Below are 20,952 nucleotides of genomic sequence, written 5' to 3' on the forward strand. Positions count from 1 at the left end.
TATAGTGTTTAGAGGGCTGGAAATTCAAATGAAAGTGGAGGGAAATTCAAATGAATTCCCTCCTAAAAAATAGCGCATAAAGAAGCACATGGGAGGGGTGTGACTAATTTGCATGTTCACCCCCTCTATGGGCTTTCTAGACCGGCCTTGGTAAATTTAGAGGTTTTTAGAAACTCTAAGTTTACATGATTGGTGTTTTAGGTGCCAAAATTAATTCTAAGAAAAATTATAAATAAAGTTCCTATGCTAATTTTGACAAGAAATTAAAGTCTACTCTACACTAGAGCTTATGGCATTTGAACATGTATAAGAACGTTTCTCTGCCATTAGTAGCAGTAATCCAGTCTTCTTGGATCCTCTTGGCCATAAGTCTAGTGGTTGACCCAAATCTACCCTTTGGTGGGCTTGCATGCGGCCGTGTGCTTGGGCCTCTTCCGTCATGATTGTTTCTTCCTGCACCTCCATAGGTTCTTCTGCCACCCCATACATAACATGAAAATATTTTTTTATCCTTCTTGTGCCACCCCCAGAGTAGTTTCCAGATTATGTAATCCGGATATGCATTTGAAGAAACACTTCCATATTATGTAATCCGAAAGCTAAAAAAGACTTCCAGATTATATAATTTAGAAACTAAACATGCATATGAAAAAAGCTTCCAGATTATGTATTCCGAAATCTAATTAAATATTTGAAAAAAGACTTCTTAATTACGTAATCCAGAATATTAAAAAGGGGTATTTTTTGAAATATGAAAATTTATGGAGACGAGAGAAGAATATATGGAGGTGCAGGAAGAAACAGCCCAGCACCAGTCCTCTAAAGCCCATTTAGGCACTTATTGGGCTCTAGTGATTGAGGAGCAATTTTAAAAGTTACTAAATTTCAATCTACATTAAACACAAAACGGCGTCGCGTCCGCTATATATTAGCAGCAAAGCCGAAACCCTAGCTTCCGATCTATCCTTCTTCCATCCACGCGGCGCGCACAAACACACAGGTATATCCGAATGGGAAGGGTAATTCGCGCACAGCGTAAGGGTGGAGGCTCCGTTTTCAAGTCCCACACCCACCACCGCAAGGGACCGGCGAGGTTCCGCAGCCTCGATTTCGGCGAACGCAATGGCTACCTGAAGGGAGTGGTCACCGACATTATCCACGACCCCGGTCGCGGTGCCCCTCTCGCCAAGGTCACTTTCCGCCATCCCTTCCGCTACAAGAAGCAGACGGAACTCTTCGTTTCTGCCGAAGGTCTATATACTGGGCAGTTCCTCTACTGCGGCAAGAAGGCCACTCTCGTGGTTGGCAACGTCTTGCCCCTCCGATCCATCCCCGAGGGTGCTGTCATCTGCAATGTCGAACACCACGTTGGTGATCGCGGTGTCTTCGCCAGAGCATCCGGTGACTACGCCATTGTTATCAGCCACAACCCCGATAATGACACCTCTAGGTTCCTTCTCGCGCTCTTATATTTGGACTCTCGGGATTATTGTTTTTGGATTGTTTTGTTTGTTTTTGGGATTCAAAATCTGTCTTTGAGAAGTGGGTCTATTCCGTTGCTTAAAGGTGGTGTTTTATTAATTTTCACTGTTAACTAATGTGAATTATATTTTGTAATATTGTACAAAATCAGGGAAGTGAAAGCTTGGTATTTAGTTAAGGATTATGGATGAATAATGTCGAGAGTAAAGTGAGATATACTTACGGGCCCTGTTTGGATGAATTCCATCGACTGAAAATACGAAAAAAAAACTATAGCTTTTGGGTAAGTTAAAAAAAAAGTTTTTAGGGAAGTTAATATTATTGAACTTGCACAAATTAGATAATAGAAACCTAATTCATTTTGTCTTATTTATTCTTGTATACGTGGTACAAAGATGGTTAGCGGCCTGTCAGGTTCTTATTGTAAAGCAAGTTATATACTGAATATGAAATTAGGATTCTGTCAGGTTCTTATTGTAAAGCAAGTTATATACTGAATATGAAATTAGGATTTGATAATCCGGCAGATATATGAACAATTCTGTATGTTTATGTAATATCCATGGTTTTGATGATTTTAGTGGAGTCAGATTTTGTAAAGTGGACTCAACTGGATTTTGTGCAATTGTTTGAATGCATGTTTGCACTGTGTTGGCAGGATCAAGCTTCCTTCTGGTTCAAAGAAGATTGTGCCGAGTGCATGTAGGGCAATGATTGGGCAAGTTGCAGGTGGAGGGAGAACTGAGAAGCCTCTTCTTAAGGCTGGTAATGCTTACCACAAGTTTAGAGTGAAGAGAAACTGCTGGCCTAAGGTGCGTGGTGTGGCTATGAACCCAGTTGAGCATCCTCATGGAGGAGGTAACCACCAGCACATTGGGCATGCTAGTACTGTCAGGCGTGATGCTCCTCCTGGCCAGAAGGTTGGTCTCATTGCTGCCAGGAGGACTGGTCGTCTTAGGGGGCAAGCTGCTGCCACTGCTTCTAAAGCTGACAAGACTACTTAAGGATATTGTTAGAGACATGCTTAATTACAGATTTTCAAATTTTGTTTCTTTGATATTTTATTTTCAACTGTTTGGCTTCTTTTTTGAGCACCATGTCCACCATAAATACGAAGCGTGTAATGTGTGGTGTTTTATATTTGGTTAAAGATCCGTTTAATCCTGCTTTTTGTCAATCATTTGGTGATTTCATCTTCTGTGGACCATTACGTATCCATATTTTTTCATAGATCAACTTAGTCTTGTTTGCCAGTATTGAAGTGCAGTTTTTTTCTATCATTAGTTTTCTATTTTAGGAGTTTTGCTCAACTGTTATTCTAACTGGTATAGCTGAACTGTTTTGGTAGTTCGATTTTGAAAAGGCAGTTTGAATGCTAGAAGTGAAACCTTTTTTCTTTGTTTTACGTCAGAGTTGATTTGTCAAAAAGGTATATATATATATATATATATATATTCTTTAGTCTGTGTGAAAATGGTAGAGAGAGACAACAAGAACATGTAAAATAAATATTAAAAGGGATTATGTAAACTTTATACTGGTAATCATATTAGTGACTGAAAATTTACCTGAAGTATAAGTGACTACTAAAAACTGAAAAATACATATGTATATATTGATTTTTATATTGATTGAATCTTTAGCGACTGTTTAAATATTTGCTGCTTCTATTGTCTTTCCCCAATCTAATCAGTGACCGAATTTAGGCAACGTGACTAAACATTGTGACCAAAATTTATACCTCCACATGAAATCAGTGACTAATTAATGACTGATTTTTGTTATTTTGCCAAAGAAAGTTCAGTCTCTAAAAGTACTTATAATTATTTTTGTGTGAATTAGGTACTCAAATTCTTTATAAGAGAATATAGTAGCAGGTTTAACTAGAAAGTTATTTGAAGTATAAACTTTTAAGGAAGAACATGTATAAGAAGCTTTTATTAGTGAGATATAATAGTTTGTAATAAACGAGGGTATGCGTTGTTTTTTTTACGTATAGTATATATAAAAGTTGATTTATTTGTCGACGAAAAAGTTATAATTAAATATAAATATTGATTATTAGATATTTAATTTGATTTAGTTTTTATTTTAATAACCGTGTTACATTTTGATTTGATTGTATCTTTTAACAAACACATCCTTTACTCTCAATGATGAACTCGTTTGACGATGCAGATCAAAGAATCACATTAAAATAACAAAGGATTAAAGTAAAAATAATAGATGAATAATAGTAATAATAATAAAATAAAAATTTAAAATTCCTTTGAGGTGTCTCACCAAAAGACTTTTTAATTTGTCTGAGAGGCTTGATCAATCTAATGGGAAAAGACTTGTGTCGTCTAAGTTTCTTCTCCCTTTATATTTTTCACCTGAAGTCGTAATCATTTTTCTTAAGAAATTCATGTTCCTCATACAAAGTCATTATTGTTCGAAAGAATGTATTTCTACTAACATATCACCTAAATTTCTTAACGGACTTAAAATTGCTTTCTTCTTATTAACGATTTCTTACACTATTTTGGCAACTAACATACAATCAAGTAACCAAATAGGCATTATTTTATTACTTTACTCTAAACTACCTATTATATAATATTTATTGGTTTTGAATTGTTCTATAAAAATATTGTACCATGCATTAAGATGATTTCTTTTAATTAAGAATTCTTTTTTCCGATTAAACTCGTTCATATATATATTTAAATTTTTTTAAAAAATCTAACTCCAATTTATCAATCTCATTGAATCTGTCAAAGAATTGTCAAAGCTATTAAAACATTAAAATAAAATAAAAAAGATTTCCTATTGCTAAGTCTTGATCATTAATCCTTAATCAGTGTAAGGGGTTCTGATTTTCTTGAGTCTTGATCATAAGAATGCAGATTACATCCTCCACACTGACATTTCGTGCTGATGACGACAATTAGAACCATTACGGCAACCCCTTGAAGTTTTAAAATATTTGCATGGTTTATGAATTTTGAATTTTGCCTCCTCCTGATTAGTGGTGTTGTTACGTGGTTTTTTCGAATCTTGAAAATTATTACGACTGCGCATGTCTTTCTTATAATTATCATGATCTCTAACAAGATTTAGATAATAGTTGACATCTTTCACAACACCGCGTTGAGAAGACAATGAACTAGCACTGGATTGCAAGTGTTTGGACAAACTCTTTCTTTGGCTTTCCAGTGGTGCTCCTCGCTTTACCACTGGTTGCGTTACTGTGTTAATTGTTTCTGTTTTAGAAGATTCAGGACTTTTCAAAGGACATCCACTTGCAAGTGTGGTTGTCTCTAATGAAACAGATGAAATTGTTGATTTTTCAGGTGTGGGGGAGAGCAATGGATCAAATGCAGTTGCTTTGCTTGCAGGGGTAGTCAATGGAACTGCTGAGATATCAGGGGCATTACAAGAAGTGGGTATACTCAGAGATCTTGTAGGTGTATGAAAAGGGGTGGTGGTAATGGCTGATATGTAATCTTCAATTAAGTTTCCAATTTTTATTGGGTCATTTACTGTTTCAAGGAGGAAATTTATATCAATCAAGCAGTTTTCCTCATTGCTTTTCATGATGGCAGCTGCAACAGTAGCATAAGCTGCAAATAAATCTACCTCCGAAGAGGATCTTGCTAGCGGAATATATTTTTGCAATATCTGTGTCGGCAATTTGCAGGAAGAGTCTGCATATTTTGTGACTGTAACATCTTGTTTTCTATCTTGCAACGATTCCAGTTCCTCAATGGGAATGAGAGGGACATGAGGAGTGAGGCTATCATCATAAGATTCCATCTCCACATCAAAAGAAACCGAAGGGCTACGGAACAACACAACGTTTAGTAAGAGAAACAAAGTATTGCAGGTCTTTTCTCAGTAAATATAATTTTACCTGGAAGGAATTGATGAAATACGAGGATAAACTGCTTCAAGCACTCTCATTTCTCTTAGACTTTGAACATTTCTCTCTCTACTTTCTTCACCCGTTGCTACTCTCCACTTAGAATTCAAAGCAAACTATATTCAAAGAAAATAAATTTATGAATGTGAGAATATAATATAAAACCAACCAGCTAACAAGAATATCGAAATTTAAAAGAAATATGGTGAGTACAAACATGAAAGGAAAAAAGATGAAGAAATGAGGAAAATCAAACTTCTTCTTTTATAAATTTCTAGCATCCCGTTACCGAAGGAGGACGTTCCCATTTAATTTGAGAAAGGCGAGAGAATTCGTCATTTGATCGATTCAGAAAATGATTTCCTTCAAAACCAGGTGGAAAATCATCATATTCATCTGCAGTTGAAGGCCATAATGGCAATGTCTTTGCTAGAAGAGGATCTTCATATTCCTTGTCATCTTTGGATGGGAAATCATCACGTAAGAATGACTTTACCTGTTAAGATCACAAATAGTACGAACTTTCAAAATTAGACCAAAAAGTCATGGCAGCATGTAGAAAGCACAAGGAGTAGCACCATGGAATGGTGGAAAACACTTTGCAGCACACCATTTGACACATATATTAATTTTTGCTACTATGTCTCCACTTTTGTTAACTCGAAAAGAGAATGCAGAAAAAGGAATTTGAAAGAGATGAAAGCAGTAGAGAAAGCGTTAGTAACGTTTGTACCTGTCTGAGATTTGATCGAGGAGCCCCAGAAAGCATGTTGATTTCCCTTGATGAATCTGAGATAAAAAGAAGAAAGGTGAATTGGAGGAGTTGGTGTTGAGAGATGAAGAATGGGAGTGAGTCTGAGAGATGAAAGCGCAGCAGAATAGTTTATATAAAGAGATGTTGAAAACCCTAAGCGGTGAATGGTTAACTTACAGCACTGAAGGAAAGAATCGAAATCGGAGTGTAATGAAGAGTGGTGGCCCTATTTTGCATTCATAGCTCACTCCACCTCATTACACTTTAACATGCTTTTTAACATTTTTTTTTTGAATTAGAGAGTGAAAATGAGGTGTGGATTTGAGATGAAAGGAAAGTGTAAAGAAAGTAAGAGTCTTTGGTTCAAGATAAGTACAATGGAAAATATAGAGAAAATATAGAAAAAGTTTTTGAAAGTTTTTGAGTGATGTAATTAGTTTGATTGAAATTGTATATTTTTTAATTGATATAAATGAGTTTACAAATTTATCCTTATATTTAAAAATTGTTAACAAATTAATTTGATTTATTTATTTATAAATTATAATTATTTTTAATTAAAATATTATTTCAATATTTATAATTATAAATATTTGATAAAAACTTATTTTTATATTAAATAACATTATTATTATTGATCTCTTTTGCAATTAATATAATAATTATATAAATTTATTTTTTATTATTAAAAAATATTTTTTTATTTATATTTATAATTTATTATAATATGATTAATTAGGTTATTTTATAATAATTATATTTTTTATATTTAAATTATAACTTGTTTAAATAAAAATAATAATAATTTGAGTTTAAAATAAATGAATAAAAAAGTAAATTAATATTAATTATATATATATATATATATATATATATATATATATATATATATATATATATAACTTTCTTCGTACTCATCTACGAAAAAGTTTTGAATGGAATTTTTCTTTTTATTTCCGTATTTTTTTAAATTTATTAGTGTACAATAAATATGTGCTTTTCCACTTCCAACAAATAGAGCCTAAAGTTCCTCACGGTGATATTAGGGTGTCAATTAGATATATATATTTACCATCCACAATTTTTATATAACTATATTATAATTTTTAATATTATTATTTTAATATTTTTTATATCATCACATAAGAATTGTATACAACCAAACTATCATTTTCTTTTCTATGATATTATTACCATGGATGCTCACATTATTAATTCTCCAATTTAATTATATTTATCACAAATAAATTTATTATAAAATCTCCATTCATTAATTTCTCCTCCATATTTAATTAATGTTCATTGATCAGTAAATTATTAACTTCAATAACTGATTCAATTTATTATATCATTAAGACAGTTAGACATACGAATAAATTAAAAAATATAAACTATATTATCGAATAGTAAGTATATTTAATATTAAGTATTATTATATAAGTATTTAATATATATAATAATATGAATTATATTTATAAAGTATTTCTTATTCTTATAAATATTTACGGAGTATTTATTGTAGTTTTTATTAATTATAACTATTAGAATACATATTACAAATATGTATCATAAACATTAAATATAAAAGATGTATTGTCTTTATTATTTATAAAAATATTTATTATAAATATTTAATATAACAAATATTCATTATTAAATATGTAACGCTCCAAAATTCAACTTAATGATTGAATGAAAGCTATTGCTTAGTGTTTATGTTAGCAATTATCGGGGTTAATTTGAATAAAATATGGAGTTAGTTTCCATGTTCTGTTTTAATTGTGGTATTAACTTTGCAATTATTTAAAGCTTAATAAAAATGTTAATGTATCCAGAAAACTAATTATGATATAATTAAAAGACTAACAATAGATTGACAATATAAGAAAAAAGAGAGTTTAATTTAGTATCTACTAATTGATTTAGTTAATGGAGTTTTTTTAAATTTTTGTTAAGTTTAAGAGATTATTCTAAAATTTTAATAAAATAATGAAGTTTTTTTAACCTTCGTTAAATTTTAAAGTTTTATTCTAAAATTTCAGCGAAATAACATAAGTTTTTTTTACCTTCATTAAATTTTAAAAGTTTATTAAAATCTCAGAAAAATAACGGAGGTTTTTTCAACCCTCGGTTAGAAAAGATGGCTTTAAACTAGAGGGGGGTGAATTGTTTAAAGGGTTTTCGCAAATATTTCAAAAACTAGAATGAATTTATCTCAGGAACCAAATGATTCAGCAATTCAGTTAGTCAAAACAGAAAGCAAAAGCTATAGACCAGAAAAACAATCGGTTGTTTATACTAGTAAACAACAAACAAACTGAATTTAAAGAGTTAGAGATAGAGAGATTGTACACATTTGTTTATATTGGTTCACTCCAAATCCATAGCTACATCCAGTCTTCTCAGAAACCCTGAGGATATCCACTAAGCAATCACCACTTGATCACTTACACAACAACCAAGAGAATGACCTTGAACACCTCAAGAAACACACTCTCCTTGGCCAACACTAAGATTGCTGATCTTGAACACCTCAAGAACACACAACCAATCTTAGCAAACACAGAAACGAAATTGTTCAACAGAGTACAAGGATTACACTTGTTACAGAAGATAATATGAAATCAATACAAGCTGAATCCTATTCCAGCACTTTGATCAATCACAAGAAACTTAGCAATCTCAACACTTTGAAAAACTCTCAGAAAAACTTTGTCAAAGATTCTTAATTCTTAAATCTGTTTTTCTGAATATATTCAAAGATGTAGTTTGTTATCAAATCTTAACAAACTCTTAAATTGCATTAAAAGATTGGTCAAAACATTTAATGACTGGAGCATAAACAATTAAATCATTTAAAGCTCAGTCAAAGAAAACAGTTTTTCTGTTATGGTCCCAAAAAAAACAATCGGTTGTTTCCTCGAATCAATCGGTTGTTTTGGTACTTAACAGTTTAACCATTCAAAACAGTTTTCAAACTTTTTCTCAAAACACCTAAGTACAAACAATCGGTTGTTTCGACAAAACAATTGGTTGTTTTTACTTAGATTGAAATCATTTTGTTTTCATAAAGATTGAGAATGCTAATGCTTTAGATTTAATCATAGGGTGGATTACAACATATAAACTACCCCAGAACAAAGCTTAAACCAGCACAACAACATCAAGCACAGCAGAGGCTTCAACATCCTTCAAAGGATTTGGATTCTTCAAAGTTTGAACAACACTTGGTTCAACAACCTCCCCCTATTTGATGAAGACAAATCCCTGATGCTTGTGTTGTACCTGATTAAATCTGAAGCCGTTCCTGCAATAGAACTTTGAGCAAAACATTGAACTTCTGATATTTTGTTAGGATACAGATTAATAGTTAAAGATCAAAACACTTAATATCAGAAACATATTACATAACCCAAACTGAAAACAGAAACTTAAATCACACAACAACATATATCTCCCCCTATTTGTCTTCACAAATAGATAAAAGATAAAACAAAATATTGTTTTCATTACATCAAAATTAAAGCAGCAACAGCAGAAGGAAGAAATTAAAAACCAGAAAGATTAGCCAAAACAATCGATTGGTTATCGAAACAATCGGTTGTTTTTCCTTCAATCTTCTTCATCAGCAAACTGAAGATCAAAGATTTGATTATGAACAACTTCAATCTGTTCATCCAGAGTCATAAACCTTGCATCCATGTTGTCAAATCTGGTGTCAATCCTTTGGAAATTACTAACACAGAGATCATGGAGGCTCCTTTGATTTTCAGCAAAGCTATCAAGCCTATTCATCATGAGTCTTTCAAAAGACGACATGGTTGGCATTCTTTCTCCTTGATGTCCATCATCAACACTTGGTCCTGCATATTGAAAATCTTCAGGTGGACTTTCATGTTGAACATCCATATCAGCAGGTTCATCTTGTTCAAGATTTGCAGCACCACTAGATGAGGCACCATGATCACCATCCTTGCTTATCCATTTTCCACCTACTTTTGTAAAACCCATCTTGCTGAGTGATCCATTGTTCAACTCTTGAGTTGACTTGACCAGCTCATAAGTTTCATCTTCAAGATTAACTTCAAAATAGAGTAGAAATTTAGATATTAAAACAACATATGGATAGTTATAATCACCTAACCTCATTGCTTTTTGCATGTGTTCTTTGATTATATGAATCCAATTGATCTTGATTTTCTTGGTGATGCAGAAGATATAAACCAGATCTTCTTCAGTTAGCACAGAGTGATTACTCCCCCTTAGAGTTAGAATCCAAGTTATAATGAGAGCAAGCAATCTCTCATCAAGCTTCCAACCTCCAACCGAGCATGTACTAACTTGAGCATGAGTATTCTTCAAGCAACTTTTGTAGAATTGGATTTTGTTAAAATCCTCCACCACACCAAGGTTTCCCTTGTTGATTCTTAGACCAGAAAACTTAAGTCCAGCAACAGCAGTCCAAACTTCATGAGTTATCTCCATTTCTACACCTTTCACATGAGAAACTAGATTGTTTCCCTTAAACTTCAAGTTTGTGTAGAATACTCTCACCAAATCTGGATAAATGTTTCCCTTCATCTCCAGAAACTTTCTGAGAGATTGATCCTTGAGCAGTCTTCTCACATTATCAAGCTTTTGACTTTTCAGCCAATCAAAACATACAACCTTGGGGTTGTTTATCTTCTTGATACTTGTTTCATACCTATATTTCTCAATGAGATCATTATCTCCAGAAAACCAGCCTTCTAGCCTTCCTCCAGACCTTACAGCCCTTGTTTTGACTCTTTTTGAGGTGGGAGGAGTTGATTCCATAACAGCAGAGACGAAAACAGAGGAGAACACTCTTCACAGATTTTTGCAAGAGATGTTGCAATTGGTTGTTCTTTGTTGAAGAATTCTGCACTGGATTTTATAGCAGTAAGAGAATCAAAATGAATTTAATTTCATTAAAGGGTACCTGATTTTCAGAGAGAGAGGACTTGACTCTGCTCTGCACAGACAAAGTCAGAAAAAGCTAAAAATCACATGGTCTTCACATGTGATCTTTGACTAGTCATTAAGGCTCTTGAATTTCCAAGACATTGGAATATTCTCCTTTAAGACTGTTGTAACTTCTCTCTGAACGTAATCAGATTTTAATTACAGGTTCTTTGACCAAGATTCTCCCTTTGAATTGATCTGCAACGAATAGAAATTCAAAATAGCAATTAAAATAATTTCTTTACAGTGCTATCAGACCCAAAACAATCGGTTGTTTCGAAGAAACAATTGGTTGTTTTTCTGCAGCAATTAAAACTGTTTTTGAATTTTAATCATGAGCAGAAGCAGTTCAAAGCAGATGATATTAATCATAACAAGATTGTTTTAACCATGAGAAGGAACTTTGAAACAGAAATTGAGAACAAGTAAAGGAAAGTCTTATCCTTATGTTGATTCTTCAATGAGCCATGTGCTTTTTGATCAAGAAACTTCTTTTCACTGTTGATGTCTTTTGCATAGTATTGATTCAGCTTCAATGACTGCCTTTTTCTTCAACAGCTTGATCAGATGACTCAGTTCCTCCTTTTCTCTTTATTTTTCCGGCATAAGCAATTTCAAGTAGCAAGATTTGGTCCCCTTACAAATTTAGGTCCGTTTGACTTTTCTTTGCAGTTAGAAACATCACATCCCTTTGGAATTCATTTCATAAAACCTCTTGGAACAGAATATTTTCTAATTTTACAGAACCTAACAGAGTGGCCTTTCTTCATGCAGTAAAAGCATGTAACAACCGGTTGTTTCGTCTTAACAATCGATTGTTTTTCTGATTTTCTAGAAAAACTTTTTGAAAATCTATCTTGCTTGTTCTGTGGATTAAAGCCTAAACCAGTCTTTCCAAAAACACAGCTTTGAGATGCCAAGACATTCTCAAAAGTTTGATTTCCCCTTTGAAAGCTTGTCCACAGTTTCAACAAGATAGTGAACCTTTTTCTCAAGATTTTCACAATTTTGTGCAAATGAGAGTATCACACTTGCAAGAGGCATTTTTGAAATGATTTTCCAATTTTTCAAAATCACTTTTTGCTTTTTCCAGATCCTCTTCAAGTGACTTGACTCTCTTTTCAAGCCAACTGTTAAGATCTTTCACTCGGTTGTTTGAAAGAACCAATCTATTAGCTTCATCATGTGTTTTTTGAAAAGCTTCAAGCAATTCACTATAATTTTGTTCATTTAAGGAAGCACATGAACTTACCTCACTTGAGCTGCAAGATTCATCATCATTTTCAGCTACTAAACATATGTTTGCTTTTTGATCTTCACTTGATGAAGAACTTGATGATGACACCTCATTTTCATCCCAAGCTATGTAGGCTCTTTTTGTCTTGCCTTTCTTCTCCTTGTAACTAGTCTTTTTCTCTTTGCTCTTGTTGGGACAATCTGCCTTTATATGACCTTGCTCACCACAACCAAAACAAGTATAGTTATTTGAATTGAATTCATTGGGTTTCTTGTTTCCATACCTATCCTTGTTGTTGTCTTTGTTGCGGTTTCTCTTTAGGAATTTGCTGAATTTTCTTGACAGCAAGCTAAGGTTTTCCTCATCACTATCATCACTTGAATCTTGCTTTCCCTTGTGTTTGGATGCTTTCAAGGCTATGCTCCTTGTGTGCTTATCTTCACTCTCTTGAACATTGAGTCTATTCATCTCTAGCTCATGTTCCCTAAGCTTTCCAAACAAAGAAGCAACACTTAATGATGTTAGATCTTTAGATTCGGAAATAGTAGTTACCTTTGGTTGCCATGCTCTATCAAGACATTTCAAGATCTTTATGTTCAACTCTTCTTTGTCAAAGGTCTTGTCTAGGCTCATAAGGTGATTGATGATGTGCGTAAACCTTTTCTGCACCTCAGCAATTGTTTCTCCTTTAAGCATTCTAAACATCTCATACTCTTGGATGAGAGCATGCTTTCTAGCTCTTTTCACCTCATTTGTTCCTTCATGAGTGACTTCCAAAGTGTCCCACATTTCTTTTGATGATTTGCATTGTGAGACCCTGAAAAACTCATCAGAATTTAAAGCAGAGGTTATAATATTTTTGGCAATGCAATCGAATTTGGCCTTTTTGCTTTCTGCATCAGTCCATTGAGACCATGGCTTCTCAATGACAAATCCATCTTTTTCAAACTTTGGGATAAAAGTGTCATTTTCAATTGCATCCCAAATTCCTTTGTCAAGAGATTCCATAAATATTTTCATTCTTACTTTCCAAAACTGGTAGTTCAAACCACAGAACAAAGGTGGTCTGTTAATTGAAGCACCTTCCCCAAACGGTAGTCTATCAGCCATTTTAAAAAGATTTTTAGGATCAACTTGAATAACTTTCAAGAACCAAGCTCAAGATGCCAATTGTCAAAAAAGATGGCTTTAAACTAGAGGGGGGGGGGGGTGAATTGTTTAAAGGGTTTTCGAAAATATTTCAAAAACTAGAATGAATTTATCTCAGGAACCAAATGATTCAGCAATTCAGTTAGCCAAAACAGCAAGCAAAAGCTATAGACCAGAAAAAAAATCGGTTGTTTATACCAGTAAACAACAAACAAACTGAATTTAAAGAGTTAGAGATAGAGAGATTGTACACAGTTGTTTATACTGGTTCACTCCAAATCCAGAGCTACATCCAGTCTTCTCAGAAACCCTGAGGATATCCACTAAGCAATCACCACTTGATCACTTACACAACAACCAAGAGAATGACCTTGAACACCTCAAGAAACACACTCTCCTTGGCCAACACTAAGATTGTTGATCTTGAACACCTTAAGAACACACAACCAATCTCAGTAAACACAGAAACGAAATTGTTCAACAGAGTACAAGGATTACACTTGTTACAGAAGATAATCTGAAATCAATACAAGCATAATCCTATTCCAGCACTTTAATAAATCACAAGAAACTTAGCAATCTCAACACTTTGAAAAACTCTCTTAGAAAAACTTTGTCAAAGATTCTTAATTCTTAAATCTGTTTTTCTGAATATATTCAAAGATGTAGTTTGTTATCAAATCTTAACAAACTCTTAAATTGCATTAAAAGATTGGTCAAAACATTTAATGACTGGAGCGTAAACATTTAAATCATTTAAAGCTCAGTCAAAGAAAACAGTTTTTCTGTTATGGTCCCAAAACAAACAATCGGTTGTTTCCTCGAATCAATCGGTTGTTTTGGTACTTAACAATTTAACCATTCAAAACAGTTTTAAACTTTTTCTCAAAACACCTAAGTACAAACAATCGGTTGTTTCGACAAAACAATCGGTTGTTTTTACTTAGTTTGAAATCATTTTGTTTTCACAAAGATTGAGAATGCTAATGCTTTAGATTTAATCATAGGGTGGATTACAACATATAAACTACCCCAGAACAAAGCTTAAACCAACATATCAACATCAAGCACAACAGAGGCTTCAACATCCTTAAAAGGATTTGGATTCTCCAAAGCTTGAACACCACTTAGTTCAACACCCTCGTTAAATTCTAAACGTTTATGCTAAAATATCAGCAAAATAACAGAGGTTTTTTAACTTTAAAGTAAGTCCCAAACATTTATTTTATCATCTCAACAAATTAACGGAAGTCTTTTTAACTTTTTTAAGTTTTAAAGGTTTATTCTAAGATCTCAACAACATAACGAATGTTTTTTAGCATTAAACCCTAAACCCTAAATAATTAAAAACTGTATAGTTTTTTATAACTAAATTCTCTAAATTTTGAAAGTGTAACTTTACATTACAAATAAGTTTTCCAAGGTTTCAAAAATTTATTTTAAAAAATCAACAAAATATCCTTGTATAATAAGTATTTCAACAACTAATCTTGGATAATAAGTATTTCAACAGTATTTGCATATTTATTATGATTGATGGTAGTTGGTTTATATAATTCATAGTTTTTTTTTGTTACGAGTCATACTTCAAAAAACCTGACTTATTTTGTTTTAACTTTTGATGTACGTATATTTTAGTTTTTGTTATAATTGTTAATATTTAATTCTCATAATTTTAAAATATTTTAAATTAAGGTCTTTATTTTAAAATGCATCAAATAATTAATTCACTCTGAAAATGCGAAGTACTAAAGTTAATTTCTCCTTGCAATATGTTCTTGCAATCTTTAGCCAAGAACACGCATGACTTTGACAGATAATGCAATTATTTAGGATATATAAAGCAATTATAAACATCAGTTGTTGGCGAATTAGGTAATAGTGACTTGTGACCCAAGTTGGGGCAATAAGACGATGGAAGAAGCAATATTGGAGTAAGAAAAAGATAATGTCTTATTTAGTGTTTTTTCTCCTTTGATATAATAAACATAAGTGTGGCTAAATCGTGATTCCTTGTTGGACTTCCGTTAACGCCCATTGAACTTGTGTCGGAGAGCAGCGTGTCTACGTTGAAAGAGAGAAATCAGGAGGATCGTTAGAGATGATGGAAAATGAGGTTGAAGGTTTTTCAAACAGAAAGTCATTTTATGGAAATTTTGAAACTACTTTATGGAGGTTTTGAAACCCATGATATTTTACGGAGGTTCTTAAACCCACGATATTTAACAAGGGTAGGGATTTTGAAAGACTTTCCCTGAGGTTTAAAATAACCATAGGGAACACATTCCCTAGGGATGGTTTAGTAGGAGAAATTACAACACTAGGTAAATGACTTAATAGAGGTTTTAACCTTGGATAATGTGAAAATAAAACTTCGTTAAAACCATTTTCTTATAGTGGATAATCCATTTTCTTTTATACTCATCATACAACTCCCAATACTATTATTTTAATAAATTTTCATATTATTTAATTATAATTTTTTATTTTAAACTATCACATATATTATAAACTCTTTGGTTATCTAAATAAAAAATTTTATTGTGTGACCATAACATGCACATCAACTCAAACTACATAAAATTGATATTATCACTGCAAAAAATGTTAATTTTAATGGAGGTTTATTACTGGAGGTTGTGATAACCTCTGATAAGACAATCCTTAGCGGGAGTTTTCTAAACCCCTGATACCCTGATAAGTCTATTATGATTTTTTCCTTATTTTTTACTTTCGGTATTTTCAATACAATGTTATAGAGGCACAATACATTCCTTTTAAAATTATTTTCAATAAGCCCTAAAAAAAAGGTCTCGTTCAAAATTCAAAACTCTTCCCATTTTCATCTCTCAATCGGAATTCAAATTTTCCAAGGAATCTTTGGCACACAAAGGTTTATCTCTTATTGTACCCTATTTGATTTCTCAAAAATTGGTTTCTTTCCCCATTTCTCACACCCTACTTCTTTGTCTATTAGCGTTTTTCTTTCGCTAGTGCGTGTAGTGGTGGGTTTTCCTTCCGGCGGTGCGTGGATTTTCCTTTCGATGGTGCATTCCACAGATTTGGAACCATATCTTGCAACACTATCATCGGTTCTTCTCTCATCTCGCTATTCTTTAATTTTCTAATTTTCATTTTTTAATTTTTGCTCTTCTTTATGTAGAATAGGATAGATTCAGGGCAAAAAGACGTGTTATTTGAAATCATGCATGCAGGATTTTGTTTCCCCCTTTTGTGTTATTGGATTTCAGTTTATGTTGGATTGAAACACTAATTATATCAGTTCAATGGTTGAATTATTTATGACTAATTATTGAATTTTATCTTAGTTTGCTATTCTTGTTCTTACTTATTGTTCAAAGATCTAATTGTTTGTTATTGTCATGTTAAAGGTTGTGGAAAAGGTTGAGTCTTGTTTTGACGTTGTTCTTAACGAGGATGTTACCAATGACAAAGTAAGCAACTCCTTAACAAATATTGATTTTCACCAATTTTTTTCTTCAGGGTATCTTGTTTTTGTTAATTCGTATATAAACTTGCAGGTATTGTCTTGGCCTAGACACACACACATACTTAGGCTGGTTTCATCCTCCTAGTTACTATGACTTTGTTCATGTATATAATTATGCAGCGCCAAGTTCTATAATATGGAGTATTGTGCTTAAATTGCTATCATTTGATTCATGCACCTCCAATGTTCTAGATGAATCCACACATATTCAGTTGAGCTTTAGTTGGTTTTTGGTGTAAAGCTTACCTAGATTAACTAAACATGTTTCTCTACACAAGCCAAAAGACCACTTGACTGCTCTCACATTTGAGGTATCTGTTAGCTTTCAATTATAATTATAGTTTGATTTATTTTTGTTCCAAAAGAAAGAGAGTCATTATTAATTATAGGTCCATTGAGAAGTAAATTAGCATAAATATCTAGAGCTAGTGCTACTGCATTAGTGTTCTCATTAGCCCTATTACAATGTCTCCATATGTAATGACTATATTGTTACCTTCATATTCAAATATTAACCATCCACCCAGGTACACATATTTCAATAAGTATTTTGTAATTGTTATAGGTTACCATATAAATATGTGGTTTTGAGTAACTTTTATCGAATATTTGATAGAAAATTTCAATTAATAAGAAAAATAATAAGAATATTGGAATGTGTAACTTGTAAAGATGAAATTATTATTCAGTATAACATTTTAACATATATAAAGGTGATGAAGCTAAAAAATGGCGATGTAAGTGCAGGAGTAGAATCAATGGAGATAAACAGGAAACAACAAAAAGTGACAGTAACTAGTTATGTAGAACCAAACAAGGTCCTAAAGAAGGCCAAGTCAACAGGGAAGAAGGTTGGGATATGGCCTTAAGTGTCTTACAACATGGTGGTAAATCCTTATACCCTTATACGGTTCATGATAAGAAGACTTTTCCAAGATACATGAGGAGAATGGACAACTCTGCCACCATTGGAACAGTGACAACTTTTGAAGATCCATACACCACCATGTTCAAAGTGATGAAAACCCAAATGCATGTTCTATCATATAGCACTAAATTGTGGAAACAAATTATTATAACAAAAATAAATTAAAAAAATGGTGCTTTTCTGTTTTTCACACAACATTATATATTTTCAAGTTTTAAATATAGTTTGCTTTTGTTTTTGTTATATGGTGTGTAGTTATGTGAAGAAACGTTCTTGTGATTCTTTGTTTTTCTTAATTTTTTTTGCTTCGATGAATATACTGAACTGTACTTAGTGGTAATTTTGCAGCGTGTTGTTTTGATTAACGTTTGATTGTTACTTGTTTAAGGAGGTAATCTTAGTTTTTTGCAGGTCAATATGAAAATTGAATTTGTATGCAGTGCTAGAGGTGCAAGTAGACTTTGCATTCAACCATGGAATTACAAATTTGCATTTTTGAGAAATACAACCTCTGTGTATGAACTAGTTTTTGTATTTCTCATTAAAGTTAATTGAGTGACTATTAGTAAAATTAATTTTGAATGAAAATAATTTTGTAAAATTGATTTTAAATATAATTGATGTTGAAATATATATTTAAAAGGACTTAAGTAATACTTTTAACATAATGCATGTGAAGTGTTTGATTTTAAGTTGGATGTGCATGTTTTATGTTGTGTAAGTAAATTAAATTGAGTAAATGAAGAAAACAAATGATTTAATGCATGTATAACACATAATGTTCAAACTATAAATATGAACAAATCATTTTTTTTAACCTCGTTTTAATGCTTTACAAGAATAATGTTTGGTTAACTATAGTTATGTATCAAACATCACTGCTTTAGTTTCAACAACTAAAAGTAATAAATATTAATTTTATTAATGGTAGGATTAAAACAATTTTTTAAGAAAATCCACGTTTTTTCAGTAATGGTCTCTTCATCATGAAATAATTTTTTAAATAAAAATCGTTGGAAGTAATGGAAGTTTGGAAACCGTCGAAAAAACTAGGATTTGAAAACTTTCGAAAATACCAAATGTTTGAAACTGTTAGAAATACTAGGGGTTTGGAAACTGTCAGGAAATACCAGGGACTTGGAAACTCCTAGGAAATACTAGGGGTTTGAAAACTCCCAGGAAATACCAGGGGTTTGAAAACCCCCAGGAAATACCAGGGGTTCTAAGAATCGTCAGAAAGTAATGGTCATTCCAGGGGTTAGTAAAAACCGTCGGTAATCTGTTAACGACGCTGGATCTACTAGGGGAAAATCAAGCTGCGGATAACGCACTTAATGGGGGGTTAAAACCGTCAGAAACGCTAAATATAATCCCTGTTAAAAATATTTTTTCTTGTAGTTTATGTAAATCTGTAAAGTTAACTATGCTAAGACTCTTTAATTTGATTCTTTTTAATTATTCAATACTCTTTACCTATAAATGTTTTAAAAATTATTTTCATATAACATTTTTTTTAATTTCATAATTACAATTTTAAACTGTTTTTTATTTATTTATTATTAATTATTTTACTTTCAGTTATTTATATTGTTTGTTTAAATTAATTATATCTGTACGTGTGAAATTTTGAATGTTTTTGTTTAATATTTCAAATTACAAAGGTTCCAAACTACATATTAAGAAACTAAAAAGCAAAAGACAATCAACAAACACTATAAATCAACAAACACTATAAGAAAATCATGAAATAGAAACCAATTTTTAGATACCAAAATTTTAGAAACTAAACAAAAATTTGGTTTCTATATTAATTTCTATTATTGTTAAATAGTTTCTAAATTGGTATCTAATTAGAAACCAAGGTTTTTGCTACCAAATTTAGAAACTAAATAATTGGTAGTTAAAACCTTTGTTGCTAAATGAATACAAATTTAGAAACTATTTAACAATAATAGAAACTAATTTAGAAACCATAAAATAGTCTCTAATTTAGTTACTATTACAACTAATTATTTTGATCTCTAAAAATTGATTTTTATTTCATGATTTTCTTGTAGTGAAATAACTAGAACAAATGGTTGCAAAATACATATTTTTGCATCCTTGTTTGAAATGAGAGATTTACTGATTGTAATATGTATTTTTTTTAAGGATATGTTGTTTAGACATAGAATTTTAAAAGAAATTAAAATTTAAAATTTTTTTGAGAATAATTTAATTATGTAAAAGTAAAATTTTAATATTATTTCCTCTTTCATATCTTTGTTTCTTTTGTCATTTATATAATTTTTTTATTGGTTGACATATTTTTCATATTAAAATTTTTTATTTGTCACCACTGAAATTATTTTCTTTGTTAATATAAGTTAGTGTTATTTCGTAGGTAATATTAGTTAGGGTGTTTTTTTTTGTCAATATCGGTGATGTAATAGTGTTTTTAATTCATTTATCTATAATGTAACTCAAAATTATTTTTAAAACAACATTAATCAGAGTTGTTTTTACTAATGTTGATAGGATCAATTTTCGATTTATGCTAGCCATAAATCTTTATTAATATCAATGAAACTATTTTTCAGTAAATCAGATTTTTTAGTCAACGTAGATAAAAATTATTTTTTAATTGATATGGAAGAAATTATTTACATTGATGTATGTCAAGAATATCTTTTCAAAGTTTTTTCCACAAATGTAAGTGAGATTCTCTTTTAGAAGATATAGGCTATATCTTTTTGGTTAAGAGTGCAATAATTAATCTTTTTTATTGATGCTTGCATGAATTATTTGTTGATAAACTTCAGAAGATTTATTTGGGATAATTTGTGTTAATAATAACTGAAATACTCTATCCAAATAATAAAAATTCAATAAATTTTTTTTTATCCAAATAAAACATTAAAATTTTAAATAATTTGAAATATAAAAATTTAAATTAATGCATTTTTATTTTTTTAAAAATTATAAACTTTTTATCCGAGCACATGGTAAGAGTAGGAGTAGAAAT

General features: G+C 31.5%; 2 protein-coding genes across 2 annotated transcripts; one reads left to right on the top strand and one right to left on the bottom strand.

Annotated features, from left to right (window-relative positions):
* Nucleotides 1–902: 902 nt before the first annotated feature.
* Nucleotides 903–2,659, top strand: LOC137810978 (large ribosomal subunit protein uL2x-like). Its single transcript, XM_068612499.1, has 2 exons — nt 903–1,450; nt 2,141–2,659. The coding sequence occupies exons 1-2, from the start codon at nt 1,011–1,013 to the stop codon at nt 2,484–2,486; spliced, it is 786 nt and encodes a 261-aa protein (XP_068468600.1). The 5' UTR covers nt 903–1,010; the 3' UTR covers nt 2,487–2,659.
* A 1,549-nt stretch (nt 2,660–4,208) lies between these two features.
* Nucleotides 4,209–6,277, bottom strand: LOC137809655 (zinc finger CCCH domain-containing protein 6-like). The gene is made up of 4 exons (XM_068610754.1): nt 6,120–6,277; nt 5,676–5,882; nt 5,378–5,502; nt 4,209–5,305 (listed from the first exon to the last, which is right to left on the bottom strand). The coding sequence occupies exons 1-4, from the start codon at nt 6,153–6,155 to the stop codon at nt 4,372–4,374; spliced, it is 1,302 nt and encodes a 433-aa protein (XP_068466855.1). The 5' UTR covers nt 6,156–6,277; the 3' UTR covers nt 4,209–4,371.
* Between the last annotated feature and the right edge of the window lie 14,675 nt (nt 6,278–20,952).

The sequence above is a fragment of the Phaseolus vulgaris genome, chromosome 2 (genome assembly GCF_000499845.2).
Source record: "Phaseolus vulgaris cultivar G19833 chromosome 2, P. vulgaris v2.0, whole genome shotgun sequence".
Taxonomy (NCBI): Eukaryota; Viridiplantae; Streptophyta; class Magnoliopsida; order Fabales; family Fabaceae; genus Phaseolus; species Phaseolus vulgaris.

Bases quoted from the DNA above. Each gene is read 5' to 3' on its own strand.
- LOC137810978 (XM_068612499.1), top strand. From the start codon at position 1,011: ATGGGAAGGGTAATTCGCGCACAGCGTAAGGGTGGAGGCTCCGTTTTC. The intron at 1,451-2,140 runs GTTCCTTCTCGC...CTGTGTTGGCAG, and splicing joins CCCGATAATGACACCTCTAG to GATCAAGCTTCCTTCTGGTT.
- LOC137809655 (XM_068610754.1), bottom strand. From the start codon at position 6,155: ATGCTTTCTGGGGCTCCTCGATCAAATCTCAGACAG. The intron at 5,883-6,119 runs GTACAAACGTTA...TGATCTTAACAG, and splicing joins CTCGATCAAATCTCAGACAG to GTAAAGTCATTCTTACGTGA. The intron at 5,306-5,377 runs GTAAAATTATAT...GTTGTTCCGTAG, and splicing joins ATTTCATCAATTCCTTCCAG to CCCTTCGGTTTCTTTTGATG.